The following is a 27,361-nucleotide window of genomic DNA, read 5'->3' as shown; positions in this document are numbered from 1 at the left end:
TGTAACACCAGCCCCTGCACTCATGTGGTGCACAGACATACATGAAGGCAAAATAGTCATACACACAAAATAATAAAATAATTAAAAATAAAATGGAAGCAAGACAACAGCTTATAACAAAAATACTTGTGTTCTATGATACCAGGAAAATAGTGATTTTTCAATGTGCTTCTTTTCGAAATAATTAATGATTGGACACAGTGTTGCAATTTTTGCATAGTTTTTTTTTTCTCGATGAAACTGTAAGTTCCACAATGGGATCATAAAGTGGGTAATTTTTACAAGGATCTTTGTGAGTCTCTTCTGTTTCACCGAGGGCTTGTCTAGATCCGTTGATATTCAAATCGTTCTCTGTTGAAGGATGCCCCTGTGCCTCTAGATTAGGCCCCTCAGTGGATAACAGGTCTAAATTAGCCAGCTTCTCTCCTGTCAATACAGCCTGTGTGATTTGAGTAGTTCTGTGATATCACGTCTGTCAATCTTGTGACATCCTGCTCTTTTGCAAGGCTCGCAAATGACTCTGCTGCCAGCTCACGTGCATTGGATGAATGTATTAGGTATGGAGAGGAAAGCCTGATTGCCATAGGGATTTTCTTAGCAGTGGGCATGGATGTTTGTGTGGAGACTAATTTCTAATTCATTAGTTCATGGGGGAGTGCTTCTCGAACTTTGAAGTGTACATACCCCACTGGGGGCGGGGTCTCACTTAAATGCACGTTCTAATCTGCCAGGAATGGGACAGCACCCATGGGACTAAGCACCCTGCAGGTGATACCAATCTTGCCAACCCTGCTGGTCATAGCCAAACCAAACTGTGCCTTTTTGTGCTCAACTCCTCCACCATCTTCCGCTAGCAAAGCTCTGTTCAACAAACAAGTGGGAAGCAGCCTCTCAGAGGCTCGCTCCACCCTGGGCTGCAAGAGCCACCTGACAGAAGCAATTCCTGCCTCTGCTGCCAGGACCACATCTCCCTCATCTTCCTCAGAAGCTGTGCTTTAGATGCCCTTGCCCAGACTGTCGGAGAAGCACAGAGTGAGAAATCAATGGACTTCTTTTCCATTTCTTTTTGTTGTAGTGAAGATATACATATAGACAACGTGATGTTTAGCATCTTAGCCACCTTTGAAGGTCTAGCTCCGTGATCTCAAGCATATCCATTATGTGGATGAGCCACCATCACCACCCATCTCCAGAACTCTTTATTGGGTAACACTGAAATTCTGTATTCATTAGCAATCCCTCTGCCTGTCCTCTTTCTCCTCATGACTGGCAGCCCACATTTTACTTTGTCTGGATCTGACTACTCCAAGTACTTCAGATGGACGGCATCGTGCAGGGTTGCCTTTTATGATAGCCTATTTCACTTGGTCAACCAAGGCCTGTCCATGTTGTAGTATAGACAATTTTTTCCCTTTTTAAGGCAAAGCAATGTTCTGTTGCATGTATTAATCACATTTTGCTTACTGATTCAATCACAGATGGACACCGGTTGCCTTTCCATCTTAACCACTGTAAATGATGGGTGTGCAAATAACTTTTTGAGTCCTGGTTTTCACTTTTGGGGGGATGTACACCCAGAAGTGCAATTTCTGGGTCATATGGTGTCTTAGGGTTTCTATTGCTATGATGAAACACCATTCAAGTGTTTCAACACCAAAGCAAGTTGGGGAGGAAAGGGTTTACTTGACTTATACTTCCATATATCTGTGTTCATCATTGAAGGAAGTCAGGACAGGAACTTGAGCAGGGCAGGAACCTGGAGGCAGGAGCTGATGCAGAGGCCATGGAGGGGTGCTGCTTACCGGCTTGCTCCTCATGGCTTGCTCAGCCTGCTTTCTTATAGAACCCAGGACCACCAGCTCAGGGATGGCACCACCCACCATGGGCTGGGCCTTCCCCCATCAAACACTAATTAGGAAATTGCCTTACAGACTTGACTACAGCCAGATTTTATGAAGGCATTCTCTCAGTTGAGGTTCCCTCCTCTCAAATGTCTCTAGTTTACATCAAGTTGATATAAATCTAGGCAGCACATATGGTAGTTCTATTCCAGATTTTGAAGAAAAATCCTACTGTTTCAGAAATGCTGCATTCTCATTGCAGTGACAAAGTGTTCTAGTTTCTTCACCAACACTTGTTATTTTCTGAACAGCAGCCATCTCATTATGTGGCTGAGATTTGCACATTCCGAGTGATTAGTGACAAGTGTCTCCTAATGTCAGTGTTGACCATTGTTGGGACATCTTCTGAGAAATGTCTATGTCAATTTGGTTTTTTGCCTTCTTTGTTTTGTTGGAATTTTCTGTACTCTGGGTGTCCATCACTTTTTCAGATACACTTTCTTCTGGTCTATGTTCTACATGCTGTCTTCTCCTTTTTTCCCTCCCTCCCTTCTTCCCTCCCTCCCTCCCCCTCTCTTTCATTTTCTTCCTTCCTTCCTTCCTTCCTTCCTTCCTTCCTTCCTTCCTTCCTTCCTTTTCTTTCTTCTCTCTTTCTTTCTTTCTTTCTTTCTTTCTTTCTTTCTTTCTTTCTTTCTTTCTTTCTTTCTTTCTTTCTGTTTTATGAGACAGGGTTGTTTTAATTAACCCAGGCTGTCCTTAAACTCACGGCAGCCCTCCTGCCTCAGCCTCCTGACTTCTGTGACTACAGGTGTGTACCTCTACGCAGCTATAAATTATCCTTTGATTCTCTTGATAATGTCTTTTTATGTGCAGAAGTTCTTAAGTTTGATGTCCTGTTTATCCATTTTTCTCTTTTATTTCCTGAGACTTTGGTATCATATCTGAGACATCATTGCCAAATCCAGTGTGTAGACTCTGTCCTTTGGAGGGTTTTATATGTTTAGGTCTCACATTTAGCTTTTTGATGCACTTGAGTTGATGTTGTAGTCAGTGTGAAGCAAGGTCCAGCTCCAGCATGTGGATATTCAATTTTCCAATCTATTAAAAACGGTCCTCTTGTCGCTAAGTGGCCCCAGCATCCTTGTCAAAAATTACCTGGCTGTTCGTACAAGTGTGTCCCTGGGATGCCACCAAGGTAGTCTTGAGGGTATATAAGAAAGCAGGCTGAGCAAGCCGTGAGGAGCAAGCCAATGAGCAGCACTCCTCCATGACCTCTGCATCAGCTCCTACCTCCAGGTTCCCGCCCTGAGTTGTTCCCTGGTTTCTCGGGGGTGATGGTAAGCATGAAATAAACCTTTTCTTTTCCAAGTTGCTTACAGTCACAGTGTTTTATTATAGTACCAGGAACCTTAACTAAGATGCCCTCCCCCGCCGTGTCCTGCTCCCCTTAATCAGCCATGTAGACACCTCCTGTTTGTGAACCCCCCCCCCCTTTTTTTTAGTAGACTTTTTCCTTCTCATCCTCAAAACTGCCCAGTATGTTTCTGCCCCAGAGCGGAGTGTTTTCTGCCCTAAAGACTCTCCCCACAGTCAGGCTCGTTGTCTGGATTTCACTGCCCAGGCCTTCCCTGATGGTTATCTGAAATGGTCAGATCAGTTCTGTTTGTGAGGCTCGGGGTCATTCCTGGGTATATGGTAACTTTGCACAGACCCCATCTACCCCTCAGCTGGGCCTCTCTACTGTGAATATTTGTATACTCTGGCTCAAAGCAGCTTGAGGGGATTTGTATCCAACTGAAATTACCTGTAAATTTACTTGTTCTTTGTTGTCTCCCTAAAGAGTTGTGTGAGAGCCAAAACCTATGGTTTTCAAAATTATTTCTCTAGTACTTTACTGTGCCTTTTGCGCCAGGGCTTAAAGCACTGTAGGAATTCAATAAATATTGGAAGCATGAATTAATGAGTTGTGTGATGTCTAGGTTGATCCGTAAGCCTCTGAAGACACACTCTTGAGTGTTTATCCCATTGTTCTGTCATGGTAGGAGAACACACTTCTTAAACCCTGTGCTGACAAGTCCAGGGTCCATTCTGCTATAGGCATCCTGGGAAGGATTTATGTTTATTCCTGGTTTCTGAATCCCAGTAAAGAGAAGTGGTTTCTTGGCCTAAGAAAATCTGAAGAAGTAAATTTCTGGGACAGATGAGTTCAGATTTGGCCTTGAGATGTCGATTGAACCCTCAAGACGAACATGGCCAGAAGGCTATGTGGGTTGTGGAACTCCAGAGAGCAGCTGGGGACAGAGAGGAGGCGGCAGCAAAGCGTGAGGATGCCAGGAAGGGAGAGATTATGGACGAAAGTCACAGATGAAAAGCTGGTGGCCAAGTCTGGCCTGAAGATAGTTCTTCTCTCGTAGCTTAAAAAACTTGCAAATCTGTTGCCTATATTTAAACAATCAGAAATCTTCTCATGCTTTTTTAGACTCTTGTCTTCTGTGAAACATCAGAAGTCCTGGAAACGTGGGGCTGGGGTGAATGTCCCCAGCAGGGGCTTCATGTGCCTTCACACTGTGGCTTGTATGGCCCTACAAGTTTTCAATTTTATGTGGAATGAGAACTAGAAGACCAATACGAATAGTTGGAAGTGGCATTCGGTTGAGGCTATAGAGCAGTGGTTCTCAACCTGTGGGTCACACCCCCCAAACACCATCTGAAAACACAGCTATTTATATTGTGATTCATAACTATAGCAACATTTACAGTTATGAAGTAACAACGACAATTTTATATGGCTGGGGGTCAACACAGCATGAGGAGCTGTATTAAAGGGTCGCAGCCTTAGGAAGGTTGAGAACCGTTGCTGTAGAGAAAGAAGGGCACCCACAGAGACTGGGAGTATGGGGCAAATTAGGAAAAGACATGGCAAGGACAGCAAACCTCACGTTAAGAGGACCAGAAAGGAAGCAGGAGGAGATAGATGAGCTGGGAGGTCCCAGCTGGGACATATGCTGGGAGTGGTACTGGATGCGGGCAGCCTTCATGGTGTGAAATACTGCCTGGCTGGGTACGGTGACCATGGCTACAATCTCAATACTCGGAAAGCTGAAGCAGGAGGATCATGGGTTTCAGGCCAGCCTAGACTAAATGAAACCCTGTCTCAGCAAGCCAACAAACTACCTACCAGATTGCTGGCTGATTCTCATCCCCAGCACTAGTGGGACATCTGACTTTCTAAAATATGCTATTTTTATCGAATGAAATTATCTTTGCTTTTCTCTGATTAGTAAGGGCCCTGTGGGCCGCTTTCTTGTAGTCCATACTTACATTCCTTCTTCTGTGAATTTGGTCTAGCATTCTATTCATTTATATTTATTTGTTGTGTGTGTGTAGGGGAGGGGCGGGGGAACAAATTTAGCTCTTGTTATTTTATTCTTTCCTGGTACTCTCAAAACAAAACTAATATTCAAAATCTAAATCAAAATAGCTGCAGGCAGTGATGGTAGTGTTAATAACACTTTAGAACTATGTGACTTATTTCCACTTTATTCTTATTGCTGGACTGTTTCTCCATTAAACAGTGTGCTCTTTGAAGGCAGGGACTTTGTCTGCAGTGGTTGGTTTATTTCCTCCTGCTCTTCAGGAGAATGTCTAGCACATCAAAGTGTTCGATGATGAGGATGGATTCCATTCAAACCATGGATAAGAAAGTCTGTGGGCTTTGAAGCAGTTAGTAACTGTGTGTGCACACATCCCATGACACATGCCTGGATATCAGAGGACAACTTAGAAGAGTTGGTTCCATTCTTCCACCATGTGGGGCCTGGAGAAATGAACTCAGGTTATCAGATTGAGCAACCAGAACTTTCTGTACTGAGCCATCCCACTGACCCAGGTGAGAAACTATTGTTGCTGTTTTTCTAGCAAAGATAGTTAACCAGACAAGAGCTCCACTCCCTGAACCTCCCCTCTCCCCCTTCTTCTTGATTACCTAATTACATTAGATTGTGAAATAGAGCTCCCTGCTATGGGATGGGACATAGTGACCACCTACATGGGGAATAAAAGACGGAGGCCATGTTGGCCATGCGTGCTAGCTCAGTCTGGGCTCTGGCACATACACTCTTTTTGCAAATGAAATTGCCTTGCTGAGTTACTCCACTTTGCTCTCGTGTCCCTTTGTGCAACACCAAGACTACCCTTTTCCAACATTAGCAGTAATTTCTACGACAATGTTTTTCCTATCACAACCATGAAGTTGTGTTTCCGCTGAGGTATTGGACCCCATTCATAGCTGGGCAGAGTTAAGCAATGAATTAGATTCACTTGTTTCTAACCAAAGGTGATTATCAATAAGAAAGGCCTCAGGGTAGGGTGTACTCTGCTCAACACTAATAAATTCAAACCTCTACATGGACACTCTTCATGTCTATGAGGAAAGAGTTCTTCAAGCATCCAGATGTACATTCCTCATCAAATACTCTCAGGGTGACCCTATCAGCAGGGTAAAGGACATTAGAGAAAAACCACACAACTATTTCTCATCCTTACAAGCCTCATTGCAATGATGTAGGACAAAAGTTAGAATTTGAAGTGTTTTAGCAAGAGTTGATGGCTATAACATACCCTAGAAATTTCCGTAAAGTCATGACAAGCCATGATTATAATCTGACAGGAGTAATAAATTTCCTCTCCATTTTTATTGCTTTCTAAATAGGAAAGTATGTGAATTATCTCCTTGCCTATTGGACCTACTACAAGCTATATGGTGCTGGAAAATCTGACCTGAAGAAATTAGAGCTGGCCTTTTATCACTATTGACAAGTAACTAGACATGTGCAGCAATTGCTTATGTCTCCTAAGGCAGTGTTAAAAATCCCCTTGGGGAAGGCATTGCAGAAAGAGTTGATGCTAGTTAGAGAGGACTTCATCCTTCTCCACCGTCTGCTTTGGTTAGAGCTAAATCACGGTATATTGAGAAGACATTTTTCAAAAAGGAGTAAGCAGAGAAAGGATGGAGTGTGAGCAGGGCATGGTGGAGGAAGGGAGTGGACTCTGGAGCGGTGGGATAGCCAATGGTCTGTGTGTGCGTTGAGAGGGGAAAGAGGTCAGAGAGGATGGCTGACAATGTGGTTTGGACTGCTGAGTGGATATCTACTGACCATGTGGTCTGCTGTAAATATTACAGCTGTCGTTGTTCAATATGCTCTGTAATCTAAGCTCAGCGGGCAATCATATGACATCCATTTTGATTTAGAACCATGGAATAGCTCTCTTATCTTCACTATTTCTGTTTTTGTTTTACTAAACAAATGGAAAAGCCTGGACCAGCATTGGAAACACTAGAAAGGATTTTTTTCCCCAGAAGATCTTTCATTTATTTTTAAAGAAAAAAAATTTAAATGAATGTGTTTTTTTTTTAAAATGATGTATATGTATGTGTATGTGAGTGCAGATGCATAAGGAGACTGGAAGTCACAGGCATCAGACTCCCCACTGGAGTTACAGGCAATTTTGAGCAGCCATGTGGATACTGGGACTAAACTCACTTCCTCTACAAGAGCAGAATGTGCTCCTAGCCACTGAGCCATCTCTCTAGTCCCAAAGAAAAAGTTTTAATACACACAAAAGTAGAATAGTAGTTGTCTTAGTTAGGGTTTTATTGCTGTGAAGAGACACCATGACCACAGCAACTCTTATAAAGGAAAACATTTAATTAGGGCTGGCTTACAGGTTCAGAGGTTTAGTCCATCATCATCATGGTGGGACAGACATGGTGCTGGAGGAGGAGCCGAGAGTTCTACATCTGGATCAGCAGGCAGCAAGAAGAAAGAGAGACACTGGGCCTGGCTTGAGCACCTGAAACCTCAAAGCCCACCCCTAGTGACACACTTCCTCCAACAAGGCCACGCCTCCTAATGGTGCCACTCCCCATGAGCCTATGGCGGCCATTTTCATTCAAACCACCACAATCTTGAAAACCTACGCCTATCTCACTTGGACTCCATTGAATATTAATTATTTTTCTCATCACTGTGACAGAAGCTGACAGAAGCCACTTGAGGGAAGAAAGATCTATTATGAGACAGGTTCAGCCACTGATGGTGGGGACATTTGTGACAGCGACCCCATGAGGCAGCACTTCCTTAGGCTTTGTGAATCAGGAGATGAAGTCTCAGGCTGCAGGTAGCCTGGGCTAGACCCCTCAAAGGCCCATCCCACTGACCCACTTCCGGAAGCTCTGTGCCCGTTCAAAAGGTGATGAATTCTCAAAACAGTGCCACCAATCAGGCAGCCATGTGTTCGAGCACGTGAGTCTATGGAGGGCATCTTGGGCAACCCTGAGTCTGTAGGGTATCTCACATTCAAATCCTAATATACTACAGATTCTTATTTCCAACTAAATTATTTAAACCAAGTTCCAAAGTTATATCAATTTATTATAGATACTCTAACATATTCTCCCCCCCACTGTGTGTGCATGTGTGTGTGTGTGTGTGTGTGTGTGTGTGTGTGTGTGTGTGTGTGTATCTTTCCTCAGAAGTGCCACCAATCTTGTGTTTTGAGACAAGGTCTCTCATTGGCTTGCTTATTAGCCTAGCATGTCTAGCATGAGCCCTGGGGACTGCCCATCTGTCTCTCTAGAGCTGGAGTTACAAGTGCACATCACTATGGCTGCCTAGCTCTCCCCCCTTGGGTTCTGGGTGTCTAACTCATATCTTCCTGCTTGCACAGCAAAGATTTTACGTGTGGAGCTATCTCCTCAGCCCAGCAACATTTTTCTGAAAGGGAAAGACCAACTCTTAAAAACTGAACTAATACACCATTATCACACACAAAAATCTACCAATTATGGTACATTTTACCATAGTTGGTGCTGAAATTTCACAAGTGTATTTTTTTTTAAATTTTTTAAAAGAAGTATAGATATCCATCTGGTTTGGGCAACCGTTGAAAATAATTTTCTATTAAATCTATTTAATTGGGGGTGATGCTCTATGATTCTTTATTCAACCTTCGGCATTCTACTAAAATGAAGACCCTTTTCCTTACCAGCTACGTAGATGACATACAGTTGAGGATGCAAAAGCTCCATCCCTTCCTTCCTTTCTTAATGAGTTTTTGAAGAAAAAAAAACCAGTTAAACCTCTAATACCTACTGAAGGCAACCAATAAAGCATTTTTAAATTGGGTACAACATACAACTGTGGGTGCTTTTAAAACACATTTGAGTCTTTGATCTAGTTCAGCAATGTGCCCTTTGATGTCCTCTGGTTTCTCCAGGCAGTTCTTGGTTACTCTGGCATACCCACAGTCGTGGGTGGCCATCCTCTGCTGCCTCAGGTAGCTGTCTGAGCTCTCCCTTCACACCCTGCCTACCCCAAACCTGAGGCTGCCCCTCCTCTCAAGATTCCTGGTTCCTTTCAGTGAGCAGTGTCTAGAGACCACAGTGAAGGCGCTCACTGTTAGTGGGTCAGAAATATCTTGTTATTATACTTTGTCATGGGTAAGGCTAGGAAATGGCTTTCTCTAAGGATATAGAATACATCAGGAATCCATGGTGATACTTATAATTTAAACTTAGAGTTGCTAGGCTTTTACGCAAATTTTTGGCTTTGTATTTATATCTTGTATCTTAAATGCTTAAAACCCCAGGTCTCTAACATAATCATGTATCTGTTATAATCAGTTATAATCATATATGGTATATGTGTACATATAATCCCTCACTGTTATTACTAACAGTGTGATTATTAAACGTTTAAGATTTCATTGCTAATTATTTTTATTTTGGTGTATAGAATATATCTTTCTAAGAAGGACTAGTCAATTACTGTTTTAAAGACATAGTTAAAAATAAATTCTTTCTGTAAAGCTAAACCAGAAACTCAATACCACTTTATGTTCATTCCTTTGCTTTTTCTTTACAAAATGCTTTTTTGGCCTAATGATGGTTCACCATTTTTATTTTTTAATAATTTATTTATTTTTATCTTATGTTCATTGGTGTTTTGCCTGCATGTATTTCTGTGTGAGGCTGTCAGATCTTGGAGTTACAGACAGCTGTGAGCTGCCATGTGGGTGCTGGGAATTGAATTGAACCCAGGTCCTCTGGAAGAGCAGTCAGTGCTCTTAACCGCTGAGCCATCTCCCCAGTCCCCTGGTTCACCATTAAAAAAAAAACAACCGCCGGGCGGTGGTGGCACACGCCTTTAATCCCAGCACTCGGGAGGCAGAGCCAGGTGGATCTCTTTGAGTTCGAGGCCAGCCTGGGCTACCAAGTGAGTTCCAGGAAAGGCGCAAAGCTACACAGAGAAACCCTGTCTCGAAAAACCAAACAAACAAAAAAAAAAACCCACAATGTTCTTTCTTTGCATTTTATTGTATTTACATCTCTATTTTTTTTTTATAACCTTACAAAGCAGTAGGATTCCCAATGGGGTATTTGTACGTATTGCCTTTGGTTGATTTTCCCAGTATCTCTCTGTACCTTTTCCTGCGGGGCCTTTCCCCTGAGCTGACCCTTTTAATCCTGATCTGTTGTCTTCCCTACCCCACTCCCTCAGAACATCCTTCTCCCAGTCTCAGGAGCCCCTTCCTAGTTTCTTGGACTTTCCTCCTATATTCTCCCACCTGATATATGTATTTAGCAATTAGAGGGTAGATTCCCCTGTGAATGAGAACGTAAAGAAAAGTACCCACCTTATTCTCAAGGCAAGTCTACATATTACAACATAATATATATATGGTATATATATATGGAGGTTTATTTGTGGTTTTTTTTGGAGCTGAGGATCGAACCCAGGGCCTTGTGCTTGCTAGGCAAGCGCTCTACCACGGAGCTAAATCCCCAACCCCAGGAGGGTTGTTCTGAGAGCCTGGTTTTATCCACTTGACCTACCTTGCTTCTTCTTTCCCATTATGTATAAAATTTTTAGTTATAATTTTTGATTTTTTCAATATGAGAAAATTAGGCACAGTTTATATGTCTCCCTCACTTTTAGACAAAATGGATACTTTGTGTACACCAGCCTGTGGTTTTGATTCTAACATGTTCGTAGTCTCATCATCGAGCCCACCACTGATGGGTATTTGAGTTGATGTCAGTCTCTATTCCCCCTTTTTCTTGTATTTTACCAGTCAGTCTAGGGAATAGATTTCTAGAAATGGGCGTTACTGGCTCAGAAAACATATGCATTTTAGCTAGGCTATGGCTAAGTTCTGCCCCATTCCTTGTTTATCACTAGGTTTTTTAGATAGATTTTAAAAGGCTATCTGATATTATTTTAGTGGGGAAAAGGGTTTTAGAACACACACACACACACACACACACACACACACACACACACACACACACACCCTTAAAGCAAGCATAGGCCTCAGCGATGAAGCGGTGGGTCCTTAGCCTCGCAAAGCTTTCTGCTTTGCCAAGCTGCTGACTTGGCACTTCTCAGTTTGCCTGCTGTCATTTAGATTTAACCAAGAATCAACACCGTGCTTGTCCACCACGGACTCTCCATTTAAACAGAGAGAGAGCCTGCTACAGTCAGTGTGGACAAATGGCCAAGTGACAAGGTCGGGGGGCTTCAGGTAGACCTCCTTGGCTGGCTGGGAATTTAAGAAGATCAGTCAATGTTTCTCAAGACACACAAAAATTGCACAAACTGAATCTTAACCCTGGAGTGCTCAGCTTTGATCCTCACTGTATCAGCATATATCCGTTGTCCCCACTGTATGGGCATGTATTTCTTGTTCCCACTGTATGAGCATATATTCATTGTTCAAAATAACAGCTTTCATTAATTCATTCCCAGCCCTGCATATACCACACTCCAGTTCCATTTCCAGGGATGGTCTCTCAGGGTTTCAAACCCCAAACAGACCACCTCAAGTCTGACCTCCCAGCCAGAGATAACCTTGAGTCATTGGCCTTCGGGCTCTTTACCATACTGTACAGTATTGGCCTGCTCTCTCTGTAAGACCCAGGCTTTGAACTTTGAACTTTTTAGAAGAGAGAAGACAAAGAGGAAAGGTCATGGGGTCAGGTGAGCTCCAGTGAGAGTTCACCAACGTTTTTTATTATGGCCAAGATGGACACGTGTTCATAGTCCAACCAAACCCTGCGGGTGGGGAAGGGGCTGGCCTGGGCATCCCTGCTTTGGCATGGTCCCTCATTTCTTTGTCTTTTCAGGTGTGTTAGTGACTTTCATTGAACAAAAGGGGTTAAGTGCGTTTTAAAAATTCTGTTTGAGAGTCAGATTAGAAGTTGAATTACGCAAAATCACTCAGGAGATGGCAGAGCAGATGGGGGGTAGGAGGTGGGAGTCCAGGCTTTTAGAGTAATGTTGTTTTTGTTTCATTTTGAAATTTATTTTGGAGACATGGTCTCTATATGTAGCTGAGGCTGGCCTGGAACTTACTCTATAGCCCAGACTAGCTGGAACTCATGATCCTCCTGTCTCAGCTTCTGGATGCTGCACTTACAGATGCATGCTCCAACACCTAGCTAAGCTTCGCCTGAATGTCTTGGCCATATTTTACCAGGGAGAGCTGCAGTCATTTTGTAAGAAGATTTAGCAATGGACACAAATCAGCCCATGGAAGCCTGTTCTGATTTTCTTTTTATGGGTTTTACACATAACACAACGGTCATAGAAAATGCCTTTGGACTTCAAACTTGACTGTCCTTCAGCCCCATTTTCTCTCTTGGGTTACAAGGACATATTTTCATTTTATTGAAAATTGATCAGAAGCAGTTTGACCACCCAGCTGGCAGTTTGGCGAGCCTGTTCCAGGTTTTGAACCACTCCCGCTGATTTCTCCTGAGCTAACTTGAAGTTGCGGGTATATAACCCTTTACAGTGGCATCTTCCGTCTTTGGGTAGTGCGCGGACAGTTCCCTGGCCTCAGTTTCTCCCATTCTGCAGCTTGCACTGTGGTCCTTTCTAGGACCAGATCTTCATGGAGAACGTAGGCGCCGTGAAACAGCTCTGCAAGCTGACCAATAACCTGGAAGAACGGATCGAGGAGTTAGAAATATGGAACAAAAGGCTGACCAGGTTAAAACGCCTCAGCAGCAGCTGGAAGTCCTCTGTCAGTGAAGCCAGTTCGAGCAGGTATGTTCAGTGTCTCCACAGAACTCCCGGGGAGGAAAAGAGTGGACTCCTCCCATTGGGAGAGAGCTCTGCCTGGCCTTGATGGGGCAACAGTTCCACTTTCTGACACTGAAGTCCCTAGTCCTCCCGTAGAAGAGTTTAGGATGCAGCCCGGGGCAGTGGTGGCCCACGCCTTTAATCCCAGCACTCGGGAGGCAGAGCCAGGCGGATCTCTGTGAGTTCAAGGCCAGCCTGGTCTACAGAGCGAGATCCAGGACAGGCACCAAAGCTACACAGAGAAACCCTGTCTCAAAAAACAAAAACAAAAACAAACAAACAAAAACAAAAAAGACCTGGGGTGAAAGAAAAGTATAGCAGGAAAAGGTCTTTTGAGTTTAGGATGCGCTTGCCTACTGATATTTTTGTTACATGTTTTGTTGGTGCTCTTAAAATGAAATATGAGGCATCTGTTTGAGAGCCTCAACCATTAGAAGAAATGCTAAATATTAGCAAAAAGATGTTTTCCCTTTCAAGGAGGAGGGCTGGCCATTTCTAAATTTAGAAAAATCATCTTTGATCCTGGGGGGTGGGGAGCGGTTGCCATTTTATTGTTGTTTTTATTACTTAAGGAATTAAATGCACATTTCCTGGGCTCTAGTTCTTTAAAAAAAAAAAAAAAGAGAGCAGAAAAAAATAATGTTAATGCATTCATTAATGCTCACTAAAGATTTTTTTCCCCACAAAAGAACTCCAATTGCTTTGACTTTTCTTATTTCCAATGATGACTGTATTACAAAAGAAAAGTCCCCTGCTGTGTCTGTGACAGTGTGGGCCTTTGTCATAAACCTGGAAAGGCATTTAAAGTAATCAATTCTCTCTCTCTTTCTCTCTAAAGCAAATTTAGCAGAGCTGTTAGTACCTCTCCTCCAAGAAGGGCCATTTCCAAAAAGCCCAACAAGGTAAATAGACTGAACTTTAAGAAGAACAGAGATGGGATTTTTCTACACAAAATGAAGTCTTAGTTGAGCCTCCTGGTGTATGTAGATCCGTATCCCAGCTGCTTGGGGGTGGGGGTGGAGGGGGGAGGCTGAGCCAGCAAGATGGGAAGTGCAAAGCCTGCATTTTATAGCCTGGGGTATAAAATGAGTTCAAGGCTAGCCTGGGCAACTTCGTAAGAACCTGTGGGAGTAGTTCACCAGTACAGCACTTGTCTTACATATGAGTGGCTCTGTTTTCAATCCATAATAACACACACACACACACACACACACACACACACACACACACATACACACACACACACAGACACACACATACACACACACACATACACACACACACATACACACACACACACACACACACACACACACACACACACACGATTTTAGAGAAATTGATCAACACATCCTTCTTGGTCTGTTTCCCTAGTTTGTGCCCTTCCACAGGTGTTAATGGCTATTATCTATTTTTGAAACAACAAAACAACCAAAGCCTAAAGACAAGTGTAGTCAGAAGTTTTCCTGTGTCCCAAGCAAACCCACAGAGGCTTATATTAATTGCAAACTTTTTATAGTCTATGGCTCAGGCTTACTGTTAACTAGCTCTTCTATCTTAAATTAACCCATCTCTGTTAATCTGTGTATCACTGCATGTCTCATGGCTTTACCTGTGTTCCGTTACATCTTGTTCTCTTGGCGGCTCTCAGTGTCTCCCCATTCCGCCTTTCTTCTCCCTGTATCTTTTCTTGGATTCCCCGCCTGGCTGTAAACTGTCTTGCCATAGGCCAGAGCAGCTTCTTTATGAACCAGTGGTAGCCACACATATTCACAGCGAATGGAAAGACCATCCCCGTGCTGTCTTGGCACGTGGTCTCTGTTTCTGTGACGTTGACTTCCCTTGCCTGTCACTGCCAGCTCTCTAGGTGACCTTTGCCCCTAGAGGCCTCCTTGGGTCATTGGGTCATTGAACTATATACACATGGGTGGAAAGTGGTGCTCCTGGGCCGAGTGGGGAGTGTTGATGATTAAAATTCTACAGGTACTGGACTTCTAGGTAAGAAGCATGGCTGGGACCACACAGGTCTTGGTGCTGGCCAAGACATTTTCTGGAGGAAGTTGAGGCCACCTCCATCTAGTGCTAATGCAGTCAATAGAATGGCCCTTACTTTGCTCTGTTTCTCCAAAAGGTAGGTAGCTGCTGTCTCCATCGGTAGGTGAGATGGGAAGGTCTGACAGTTCCAGTTAGAATTCAGGATAAGTAGAAGAGAAGGGGAAAGGGTAAGAATAGCTACATACATCTCATGCCACATAAAACCTGTTGAGACGGAATTTGCCGGGGCGGTTAGATTTTTGACAGTCTCCATAGTCATCCTTAGGTCTATCCAGATTGGAGAATTGTTACATTGTTAATTGCCCCCCCCCCCAATAACTCAGAGAAGCACTTGGGCATTATTTTATTTTCCTATGTTAGTGGTAAGGAAGATGAGAATGAACAGTATACACAGGACTTGACTCAGTCATTTCCCGATGTGTGGTCAAAGGACTGTGAGCAAAATCAAGGAGATTTAAACTAGCCCAGCAGCTTGGTGCCAGGAGCCCTTATTCTAGGAAGAATACTATTAATTCCAACCAACTCAGCAAATTCCACTGAACCCTTTCTCGGCATGGCAGTCCTCAGACATCCTCAGAACGTTCCCAGCGAGAGTTAGGAAGGGTACCTACCAGGCACAGACTTTGTGACATTCAGACTGCTTCTGGTGGCATTCATGAAAGACTTGGTACTAACAGCCCCTAGGCTTCTGTGCCTGTTAAAAAGTATATGATTATTAAACACCCCCTCTTTAAACGAAGAATGTGTTCCTTAACTAGATAACAAATAGAAGGAATAACTAGAGGGCAATTTAAAGCTATTTCTTAGTTATTCCTACTCCTGTATACCCTTCGGTCAAAATCCCAATTCCGCTCTGTCTTCTGAGAAGGAAGGACACAACACTCCCCACTGGAGTTGTGGGACCCTCCTACATAGATAGCACTCATTACAGTGGTCAGGAACCCCTTCAGCTCCATTCCCTACCTGTTTCACAGCTCCTGGTGTGTGTTCGTAGCTCTTCCCCATTCCCCGTGGGCTAGTTTTTACGACACTATGTGTCTGCCCTGACGTGTGCTTCATTACCTTCCTAGAGACAATATTTACTGATTTTCATATCGTCTGTGGTTGTACAAAGCAGCAATCAATAAATATTCATTGAAAGAATGGAAGAATAAACAAAACATGGGCCCAGAGCTGTCCTTATTCATAGGTGGGAAAATGGGACACTCACGTGCCATAAGGTGTGCTTGGTAGGGTTTTGTGCCACAAAATCTTTCCTATGGCTTCCCCGACATTCTCCTGTGGAGATTCATTCCTTCCTGTCTGGAGGAACTTTGGATCTCTCCAAGTCCGTTAGGAGACGGGCGCCTGGGTTCTGATGCCCTTGTCTTCCAGGCTGCCTTCTTTCATAAAGGACAAGACAGTATGCACAGCTGTCCTGCACACACTAGGCCAAGGCCAGGCTGCTGTAGCCTGCAGCACCTAGCAATGGGAGGCTTTGAATGAGATTGTTGTGTTTAGAGAGGCAAGAGCAGAGGGGGCAGGTGTAAACTGAGGCACATTGGGAGGAGTCACCATCATTGTGAGGCGCAAAGATCTTGGCTGGTTTGGGTCTTCAGGCCTCACAGCTGCTGTTCTGATCTATCCATGTTCCTCAACTTTCCCACAGGTGTCCTTTTCAGGGAGGAAACAGTCCTGTCCCAACTGGGTTTTCCAGACACTGGTTATAGCTCTAATTGCTGTAATGACGTTTTGGTAAGAAAAACTTCGATGTTATGCTATCAAGTTTTTCTTTTCTTTTCTTTTTTTCTTGTCTTTCTTTTCTCACACATGAACTGGGGACTGACCTCTTTGCTTAAAGATAAAGAGCTTTCTTTCTTTTTTTTTAAATCAGGCACTAATCTTTGATAACTTAAAGATGATGGAGCCCCTTTGAAATTCATATCTTGAAGAAAACACAACTGCATTTATGTACTTCGATGTGAGATGAATGTTGATCTTATTCTTTTCAGTCAATTGTGATTTAGCAGCAGACCATGGTGTGTGTGTGTGTGTGTGTGTGTGTGTGTGTGTGTGTGTGTTATATTTGTCTTATCTTTGCAAATAACTCTCTCAAATTCTTTGTTTTCCTTTCTGTCACTTGGGAGAAAGGGGCAAGTGGGAAATACTATACATCCTGTGCTGCCCAGCACTGATGTCTGTTAGGATGCTTTGTATTCTGACGCAAAGACTTTTCTATCCAAGAGCCCCCAAGAACTGTGAAAACGCATAGACACCTGAAACCATAGCCCAGACTGCTAAGAGAGTAAGCAAGCAGATGCAGCAGGGAGGCTGTGGTGGCTTTGACCTCTGTCTCTGCCTGGAGGTGGTGGTTGTGGAGGTGAGATTGGAGGAGATGGTGGAGGAAAGAGTAGAGGTGATTGTGGAGTAGGAATGGAGGAGGGAGTGGGAAGAGAGTGGAGGAGGGAGTGGGGGAGAGTGGAGGAGGGCAGAGTGATCCTTGATGTAATGCTGCACTTTCTCACATCTCTGGTCTCTAGGAGCCTGTGGTCACAGGGACAGCTCCCTACACTTAAGTTGTCTTGCTTGTGCTCTCTGGGCTTGTAAACAGTACATCCTTTTCTTTCCTCCCTCCCTTCCTTCCTTCCTTCCTTCATTTCTTTCTTTCCTTTTGGTTTTTGTTGTTGTTGTTGTTGGGTTTCTCTGTTTAGCTCCGGCTGTCCTGGAACTCGCTCTGTGGACCAGGCTGGCCTCAGACTCACAGAGATCTGCCTACCGAGATTAAATGTGTGCGCCACCACCCTGTTGAACAGTATTTTTTTGTTGATGGTCTGACGTAGTAAAAGCAAAGCTATGCTTTGTGTGTATGGAAAGGAATGATGTCTGGGCCTTGCATGGAGGAAGACGGTTGTTCCAGAGGCAAAGCAAGTGGAGTGCCAAAGGTGCTCCCTAGCTGTGCCAGAGATGTTCCCCAGCTGTGCCAGAGGTGCTCCCCAGCTGTGCCAAAGGTTCTCCCTAGCTGTGCCGAAGGTGCTCCCCAGCTGTGCCAAAGGTTCTCCCTGGCTGTGCCAGAGGTGCTCCCTAGCTGTGCCAGAGGTGCTCCCTGGCTGTGCCAGAGGTGCTCCCTAGCTGTGCCAGAGGTGCTCCCTAGCTGTGCCAGAGGTGCTCCCCGGCTGTGCCAGAGGTGCTCCCGGCTGTGCCAGAAGTGCTCCCTTGCTGCGGGACACTGTGTAGCTCTCTGTCCTCTTCCCTCAGTGTTTCACTTTTTAGATGATTGAGTGAGTGAGTGATTTGGCCCTGGGGATTACACCCTGGGCTTTAAGCATGCTACATCCATGCTCTCATTGACTAGAACCTTAGTTCAGCCCAGCTAATGCCCACGGTGGGAGTATGCCCAGGTGTTTGATGTCATGACCTGAAATTCCTATCAGGAGCCTTTGCATTTCCCCTCAGTTTCCTAAGTGCTCATCTTCTGCCAGGTTCCCCATCTCAGGGGAGGGTGAGCATCTACTTTTAGCAGATATACGTCACATGCTCCGGAGATACAGCCCCAGCCCTGTGAAGAGGTGTAGATGAACAGTCTTATTAAATAAGAAACACAGAGCCAACTGCAGAGTTAAAAGCCCAAGAGGTCAGAGCAAAAGCTGAGAGCTAAAAACCCTTTCTTACCCTCACCACCGCTGCTGTCCTTCCCCTCAGCAAAGAGGCCTACTTCCTGTGTGTCTGTCCTTTTATTGACTTTCTGTTCTGCCTTCTCATTGGTTGTAAACCCAACCACATGACGACCTCGTCACTGCCCATCTATACAGACCTCCAGGTCTTCTAAGGTTGGTATTGAGATTAAAGGCGTGTGTCTCCATGCTGGCTGTATCCTTGAACACACAGAGATCCGCCTAGCTCTGCCTCCCAAGTGCTGGGATTAAAGGCGTGCACCACCACCGCCCAGCTTCTGCTATGGCTTGCTATTAGCTCTGACCCCCAGGCAACTTTATTTATTAACATACAAATAAAATCACATTTCAGTACAAATAAAATATCACCATAAAGAGGTGATGGGAAGTCTAGTCCTGAGTAAAGTCACTGCATTCAGCGCCTGTTTGTGAGACCCTCTGAGCCCAGTGTTGGCCATTAGGACCACAAATGCGAGGTAATAGGCTCCGTCTCTTGGTCGTGGTCTCTGTCGTGCCTGAGAAGCATCAAAACCTGGGTTTGCCGCTGCAGAGAGCATGTCTGTTTCATTCTAACACACTAGAAGTCATCTGGTCTGTGCATTGAGACAGACGTCAAACACGAATCTGGGGAAAGATTTTAGAATTAATAGTGGGGGGACAGAGAATGAGAGACACGGGCAAGCACAAAGCAAGGGAAGCCGGACTACGGTAAATGGTTGCCAGGGTGACGTGACAGCGTCTGTCTGACACATCTTCAGACTTGGTACCACTTTTCCAGAAAGGACAGAGCCTGTTGGGCATCTCCCAGCTGTCTCTGAGAACACGTTAGGGCTTCCCTTCTGGTGAGGGGAATTCATTTGGGGAACATCGCCGTTTTTTTAGGCAGCGATGGTAAATCTACCATCTTCAGGGGAGAACACAGTCCCGAGGAGCTGGGTTTGGAAAGCAAGGTGTGAAGTAAGGCTGCCAGGACGGCAAGTCGAGTGACCTTATTTCCAGCAGACTTATGTGACTCGCGAGAGAGTCTAAAAACTCCCTGCGGAGAGGAAGGCACACAACGTGTAGACGGATAAACATGGCTGGGAATCGTGTCTCAAATGCCGGAGCCCTTCAGGGACACTTTCATTTCGCTGTGTAAATTGTGTGAATAAGAGGAAAGGCTTGTTCATTATATTTCAAAGTCACGTGGCTGCTTTGTGCCTTTCCTTTCTTCCTTCTACATAACTTGATATATTGGACTCTGGACCATGTTGTAGATGACCAAAGGGTTTGGGCTCCGTGGCTGACCTCTGCCTCCCTTCACCTCCCAGCTCAACAGTGTGGATGAACGCCACCCGCAGGAAGCGAGTTTTGTCCCTATCTTTCCCGCCTCCAGCTGTTGACAGGCCTCCCCTGGAGACAGCTTGCCAGGGCCAGGGAGTCTGCTCTGGGGAGAGCTCCTTCGGCCTGGAGTCCTGGGAGTCTCTGAACTACCAGGAGCCCAGGGTTCTTTTCAGTTTCCCAGGCAGAAAACCCTCACTGTGCTGTTTCCATGGTGTTCCTGCCAGCCACAGCTCCCTCTCCTCACTGTTCCCGTCTGTGTGGCCTGCGAGTACATCTGTGGCCAGCTGGAAGGTTGACTGATATATATATATATATATATCTCAAAATCCGCCACCTAATGCTTTCTCCCCCCTTTTAACAGCGCCCTGACAATAGTCGCCCTTTACATACTTAGCTTAAAGGATCAAGACCGACGCTCCCCAAATCTCCCTCTAAGGTAAGAGTTCAGACCTTGTGTTCCTTTAAGAACTCAAGGACTTAAAACATTATTCTTATTTATGTGTATGTGGGTGCCTGAGGAGGCCAGAAGTGGGCATTGGATCCCCTGGAGGTGGAGCCGTTTGCTGACTGAATTCACTGACATGAGGGCTGGGAACTGAACTCCAATCTTCTGGGCAAATGCTAACCACTGAGCCGTCACTCCAGTCCTAACAGTAGGACTCTGGAAGGCCAGTTTCACTAACCATTTTGTACTCTTGCAGCAATATTACCAGTTCTCCAGAGCTGACTCTGCCGTCGACAGCTTCCCCCTCAGGTACCGTTTTCCTGTTCCTCACCATAAGCCCGACCCGTTTTCCCTCCATGGGCCATGACGTTGCGTGACCCTCCTTTGCTCAATGCCTTGCAGCTCCCCACACAACCTTGGCGACCACACAGACCTCCCCTCAAGTGCCTGAAATCACTTTCTGTGAGATCCTGACATGTCAGGAAACTTACTGCTGCCCCGTGTGGGGACCAAGAATGTTATTTTCAAGTCCTGCACAGAGACAATTGGCGGCAGAGAGAGAAATCCATCAGAAAGAGCGGGCAGGTAAACGCTGTTCAGAGCGAAACGAATAAGCCTTCGAATTTGAGGTTTTCCCTGGTTGATATTTACCTGGTTGATAATGAGTCCTGGAACTCACAGAGATCCTCCTGCCTCTGTCTCCCGAGTGCTGGGATTAAAGGTGTGCGCTACCACTGCCCAGCGTTTAATTATTTGTAGTTTTTACCCAGCAGAAATATTTCATTTGTCTGTCACCAACAAAGATGGCGAGGTAACCAGGTGCACATGGGTTAGTTTTTTCTCCTCTTTGTTTTGTTCGTGGCTCATTTAGAACTTACATGGTGTAGTGTCCGGGCTTTCTGTTTAACTAATCTAGGGGAAAAAATATAAGAAACATAGAAAAAGGAAGAGAGGAAAGGAGTGAACGAACTTTGGAAACCCTGACTTGAATATAGCTCGTGGGACCCACGAGCTTGGCTTTCCACTTTCAGAAGCCTCCCTCTCCTTTTGTACACGTGTGCACAGCTATTGGTTTTGTTGGCTTGTTTGATCTTGTGTGTGTGGTACACACATAAATGCATGTCAGTGTGTATAGGCCCGTGTGGACATGCGGAGGCTATCTTATTTTCTGATATGGGCTATCTCACCGAACCGAGTACACTCACTGACTGGCTGGGTTGGTTAGCAGGCAAGCTCTGGGACTCGGCCTTGGTTTCCTGCGGCACCCACTTTCCCCGTTCTACCCCAACCTAGTACGAAGCTTGCTGCTGTGCCCGGTTCTTACATGGGTGCTGGAGATGTGAACCCAGGTCCTCAGGCGTGTATAGCAGGCACATTAGCTAGCTCATTAGGGCCCTTTATATGTTTAAAAAAAGTTTTTAGAAACTTAGTCAAGGGCTCCAACTGAATTGATCTCTGTAAGCGCAAATGCATTTCTTTTCTTTTTCTTTTTTTTCTTTTCTTTTTTTTTTCCAGAGCTGAGGACCGAACCCAGGGCCTTGCGCTTGCTAGGCAAGCGCTCTACCACTGAGCTAAATCCCCAACCCCACAAATGCATTTCTTCCAAATGGATTCTAGTTTATGGTCTTAGAAATCTCATTCTGTATACACACATTAACAAGTGTCCAGGATAGCACTGATAATAATGGAAGGTAGTATCAGCAGCGTAGACTAGTGTGGCTTGTCTCAAATGATGGAGATGTCAGGTGCCAATAAATTATTTCTGACTCTATGAAATGTGTATTAAAACAGGACTCTGGCTCACCGTGTTCAGGACCCAGCTGGTGGTGATTCCGTGTCTCAGTGTTTCGATAGTAACTGTAGTCATGGCAAGAAAACAAATCGCATTCGTCCTCTGTAAAGCTCCCACCTCACAAAAGCGCATGCCACTTCTGCTTGCACACTGCTGGCCAGAGCAAGTCGTATCGGTCATATCTGGTTCCAGATGGATGGAGGGGGTATACATTTATCATGGATCTCGATGAAGTAAATGAATAAAAATAGTATTTGTAAGCAGCCTGCCACACCGAATATGGTCAGGTTGGCAGAGCCTTAGGGCGAAAATGTAATCTCCTTCCCCTGGATTAATATGCTTACAGATCACATCCCCGTTTATCACGAGGCAATGAGGTATGACGCCACACAAGACGCTGTAATAGCAGCTCACACGAATAAGTCATTTGCTCCTCACACACACATCGTCTAGGCACTGTTAATGTCCTCTTTTTTGTTCCCAATGGGGAAGCTAAGACACAAAGTGTTTTCTTGTATCTCTAAGAGACTTGGGTTTTTTTTGTTTTTTTTTTTTCCTCATCAGAATAATGTTGAACCGAATTTGGGAAAAGATGTATCAAGCCAGAGTGGCTATGAAGCTTCAGTTGGAAGAAAGGGGTTTGTGTCAGCCATCTTGTTTTCAATATAGTGTTCTCTTTTTACGGTTGCATGTGCACGTCTGTGTATGCATATTTGTGTGTCGGAGTGTGGGCACATGTACACCATGGCCTGCATGGCGGAAGACAACCTGGAGCATCAGTTCTTGCTTTCCACCTCGGGGTGGGGTCTCTTGCTGGTTCCTGCTGAGCATGGCAGGCGAGGTGGCCTCTAAGTCTTCATCTCCCTTCTCACTGGAATTACAGTCATGCGCAATTACGTCCAGCCTCATACGGGTACTGGGGAGTTGAATTCAGCTCCTCACACTTGTCCAGCGAGCGTTTTATATCCACTGAGCCATCTTGACAGATTCCTACATATTTTTAAATAGAAAAAGTCAGTATTGAGGCTGGAGAGACGGCTCGGCAATTACTAGTGTTACTGCTTTCAAAGAAGACCCACGTTTGATTCCCAGCACCCACATCAGGTGGCTCACAACAGTCTGTAACTCCAGTTTCAGGAGATCCAAAGTTCTCTGGCCTCTGCAGCCACCAGCATGCATGTGGTGCACGTAAACTCATGCACACACAAACACGTGCACGTAAGTAATTTCTTTTTAAAAAAGAAAGAAAAGAAAGAAGAAGAAACTAATACCGTCCCCCAAATCCCTAAAACCTTCATCTCTTGCAAAAGAATGTGGAAGATTATGGTTGCCAAGCATTTTCTGACCTTGACTGTCCTCACTGAAGACATGTAATGTCCGTCTTTGACAGTTGTCCCCAGAAGGGACCATTCCATCTATTCAAGATCTATCAATGACAATGAATTCTAAAGAGGGAGAGGTCAGAGCTGCTCTGCTCTTCATTGTCAGGGCTTTGTTTGATCCATAACAACCAGTTCTCCATATAAGAGAATATAGAAGACAGGAAGTGGTGGTGCACGCCTTTAATCCCAGCACTTGGGAGGCAGAGCCAGGCAGATCTCTATGAGTTCGAGGCCAGCCTGGTCTACAGAGCGAGATCCAGGACAGGCTCCAGAGCTACACAGAGAAACCTTATCTTGAAAAAAAGAAATATATATATATATATATATATATATTATATTTATATATTATATTTATATAAATAGGAAAGCTCAGCTCTGAGCAAACTGGACAGTGAGTGTCTGCTCATCCTGTATTTCCACATCTGTGGGAACTCCTAGAGAAAGATCTGTTGCTAGGTGCCTGGGCATGTCTTAGATTGTCAGAGAACAGCTGCACTAGTGACCCTTTTTACCCTGAGAATCCACAGTTAACATACTTTCATAATGACTGTATGGAGAAAAGCATAAGGCGTAAATGTAACTGCAAGTCCAGCTGAGCTTCTAAATGAATTGTGTGTGGTAGAAATCCATGGGAAGACGCTTCCTCCCAAGACCATGGACAGCACCATAGACCTGTTTTCTGCGATCACTCAGGGCTTCAAAGCTTTACTTCAGAAGAGCCTCTGATTTATGGCGATATCCCTATTTTATAACATAATCACTGGTGAAGTTAGAATTAGAATCTAGGCCCCTGTTTCCATGACCATGGTTCCTCCCAATCTGACATCCTGCTTTTGTTTATTTAGACTTAGGGTGTGCACATACGTGTTCCCATCTCTAAAAGATGCGGACAGTAACCACTCTGAGCATCCAGAAAGCCTCTCCCATGCCTCCCTCCTCATTGAGTCTACCTATAGCCATCAGGATGTTCCCTGATGCAGGATCTTTCCCAGGGTGGAGGAGGGCTGCTCGTCTCTTGCCGATGCAGCTTCCCCCCCTCTGTCTAGGGCAGTGTTTCTCAATCTGTGGGTCTCGACACCTTTCAAGGGGGTCAAATGACCCTTTCACAGGAGTCACCCAAGACCATTCGTAGTATCAGATATTTATGTTATGATTCAACAATAGAAAAATTACAGTTATGAAGTAGCAAGAAGAACAATTTTTACAGTTGGGGGTCAACACAACATGAGGAACTGTGTTAAAGGGTCGCAGCATTAGGAAGGTTGAGAACCGTTCATTTAGGGTGATGTATAGCCTCAGGGCTCCCAACACAAAAGAGGAGAATGTTGAGTGACTGTTATTTGCAACCAGATGTTTCTGAGACATGAAGAACAATTAAAAATTAAGGAATAAAAATAAAAAAGAAATTCAAGGAGTTAAAAAAAATCAGAGAGCTCTCAGTGGGATGCAGAGTACTATCTGACAATTTACTCAAGCCCAAAAGACATTTGTGAGACTCTTCCCTGAGCAGTCAGATACAATAAAGCAAGTGAAAGAAAATCTGCGTTGTTATGACATGCTGAGCTCAAGTTATAATTTTTCTTTTAGGTCTAAGTTGATTGCCTAAGTATTTGTAAAGTGTCTTTCAGAAAAGTCATCCATTCCTCTCCTATTTCTCTGCTCTTTAATAAAAAAGTTTGAGAAAGACAGATCAGGGAGTAGAAAGTACTTCAGAATATTGAATTTCTACTCTGAGGAGGCAACTGAATATGATGGACTAGGTTTTAACCCATGGGACCCAGGAAGATTTAAGTAGTCAGAAGAGTTTAAATATGAAAAAACAAAAGGCCCATCGGGAAAACATTGATGGAATGGTACGTATTGTAACAGGTCGGTGAGCCTTAAAAAAAAAAAAAAAAAAAATCGAAAATCAAAACAGCACCTGGCATCCTCCCTCATTTTGTTTTGGATGTAAGAACTTTTAGGAGAATGAATCCCCCAAAGAAAATGGTCCCCTGTGCTAATGGTCTCAGGCATGATGGGTCGGGCGCATTGACCTTTTGCTATAGGCTTGCTTCAGTCATGAGGCAGGAAAGGTATCCTGGATGCTGCACCGAAATTCAGCCTTCAGCACAGTTGTACATGTAGTGTGCTACCCACGATCTGCCACAGCAGGATGGATACCGTTCTACATCTCTCTGCTCTGGTTTTTAATTTAGTTGACTGGGAGGTCCCACCCATCAGTTATGAAATACACCCTTAGCCTCCTAAGGAAAATCACCTGCGTTACACATTAAGCCTATTGTGAAAGTTCTGGAAGGCGTTTATAGAAGGAGAGCTTCCCATTCGGCTCATTAGGAGTTATGGTTTTCTAGTAGCCTGCTTTTCAGAGTAGAGGAGTTCTGCTTCATAGAAGTGACAAGTTAGGGACATTGTGTAGGGAATTTAAAATGTATCTTCTGTCTTTGGAAAAATAATTTTCATAATTTTAGGTTAGATAAATTTATGTATGAATTCTAAACATAAATTTAGGTTTAGATAACCTCTAAGGTCATCTCTTCTCAGCCTCCCCTAAATTTTTTTACTTTGTTGTTATTGTGTGAGAGTGTGTGGGTGTGTATGGTGTGCGAGTGAAGACATACGCATGCGTGGTGTGCATTAGAGGTTAGAGGTCACTTTAGAGTCAGCTCTCTATTTTCTCCTTTTATGTGGGTTCTGGGGATAAAAAAAAGTTCCGGTCATCAGGCTTGTGCGGCAAACACCTTCACCCACTGAATAAAATGGATATTTTTAAAAGTAAAACGAAATAGATATCAATATAAAACAAAATAGATATTTTTTGAAAGTGAGGTTGAGCCCTGATCCTCAACCTCACTTTCAAAAAATATCTATCTTATGTTTAATTGTGTGTGTGCACACGCACGCACCATGCACACACACGCACCATGCATGCACACATAAATGCAAGTGCCCGTGGCAGCCAGCAAAGGGCGCCGGATGCCTTGGAGCTGGAACTACAGGTGGCTGTGGGCTGCCTGACATAGGTGATGTGAGCCACCCTTGGGTCCTTTGCAACAGCAGTACAAGCTCTTAACTGCTGAGCTCCACCTTCTCTTTTCATGACTTCTTAAAGAAATACTTTAGCAGGGCATGGGATCACATACCCAGAACCCCTACAGTTGGGAAGATCAAGAATTCTAGGCTGTGCTAGCCTGTTTTCGATAGTAAAACCTTGTCTGCATACACACACACACACACACACACACACACACACACACACACACACGCCAGCAAGAACAGTCTATCGTAAGGTAACCAATCTTATCCTCTTCAAGGGCCTATAAACACAGTTCTGTGGAAGAGAAGGGACTCTGTAGTTGCTATTGTCAGATTTTACAATGAGCTGCTCTCCCTGCCAGCTCCGTGAGGAAGTAGAACAAAAAGCAGGGGAAGAACAGATAGCATGGAGAAGTTCTGGTTTCTGCTTCTCTGTAGGCCTCAATTGCCTTGGAAACCTGGGGCCTTCTGTGGAAGCAATCTTAAGTGAAACTATTAGTAGTCGACTAGCACCTAAAAATTATTGTTGGGGCAGCTCGAATCTAAGAAGTCTGGAAGCCCTTGGGAAAGCATATGTATTTCTGTACAGAAGAAAATGAATATTCAATTTTCTAGAAATTTCTCTTATCTCAAGATCCATTAATGGAACACATCATTTTGGGCTGCATGCTTAGACCCTTGCATTGCCGG

General features: G+C 44.4%; 1 protein-coding gene across 1 annotated transcript in view; it reads left to right on the top strand.

Moving 5' to 3' along the window:
* The window catches only part of Myrfl (myelin regulatory factor like), an 80,099-nt gene that overhangs the window by 39,530 nt on the left and 13,208 nt on the right, over positions 1–27,361 (top strand). Inside the window, exons 14-19 of the mRNA XM_059245798.1 lie at positions 12,786–12,952; positions 13,827–13,890; positions 16,692–16,777; positions 20,378–20,452; positions 20,718–20,770; positions 20,864–21,046. Of these exons, the coding sequence (XP_059101781.1) occupies positions 12,786–12,952; positions 13,827–13,890; positions 16,692–16,777; positions 20,378–20,452; positions 20,718–20,770; positions 20,864–21,046 (628 nt within the window). The remainder of the gene's footprint in view (positions 1–12,785; positions 12,953–13,826; positions 13,891–16,691; positions 16,778–20,377; positions 20,453–20,717; positions 20,771–20,863; positions 21,047–27,361) is intronic.

Source organism: Peromyscus eremicus, chromosome 18, assembly GCF_949786415.1.
Source record: "Peromyscus eremicus chromosome 18, PerEre_H2_v1, whole genome shotgun sequence".
In the NCBI taxonomy this organism is placed as follows: domain Eukaryota; kingdom Metazoa; phylum Chordata; class Mammalia; order Rodentia; family Cricetidae; genus Peromyscus; species Peromyscus eremicus.
Note: the sequence above shows the minus strand (reverse complement) of the source record. Positions and strands in the feature narration are given on the sequence as shown.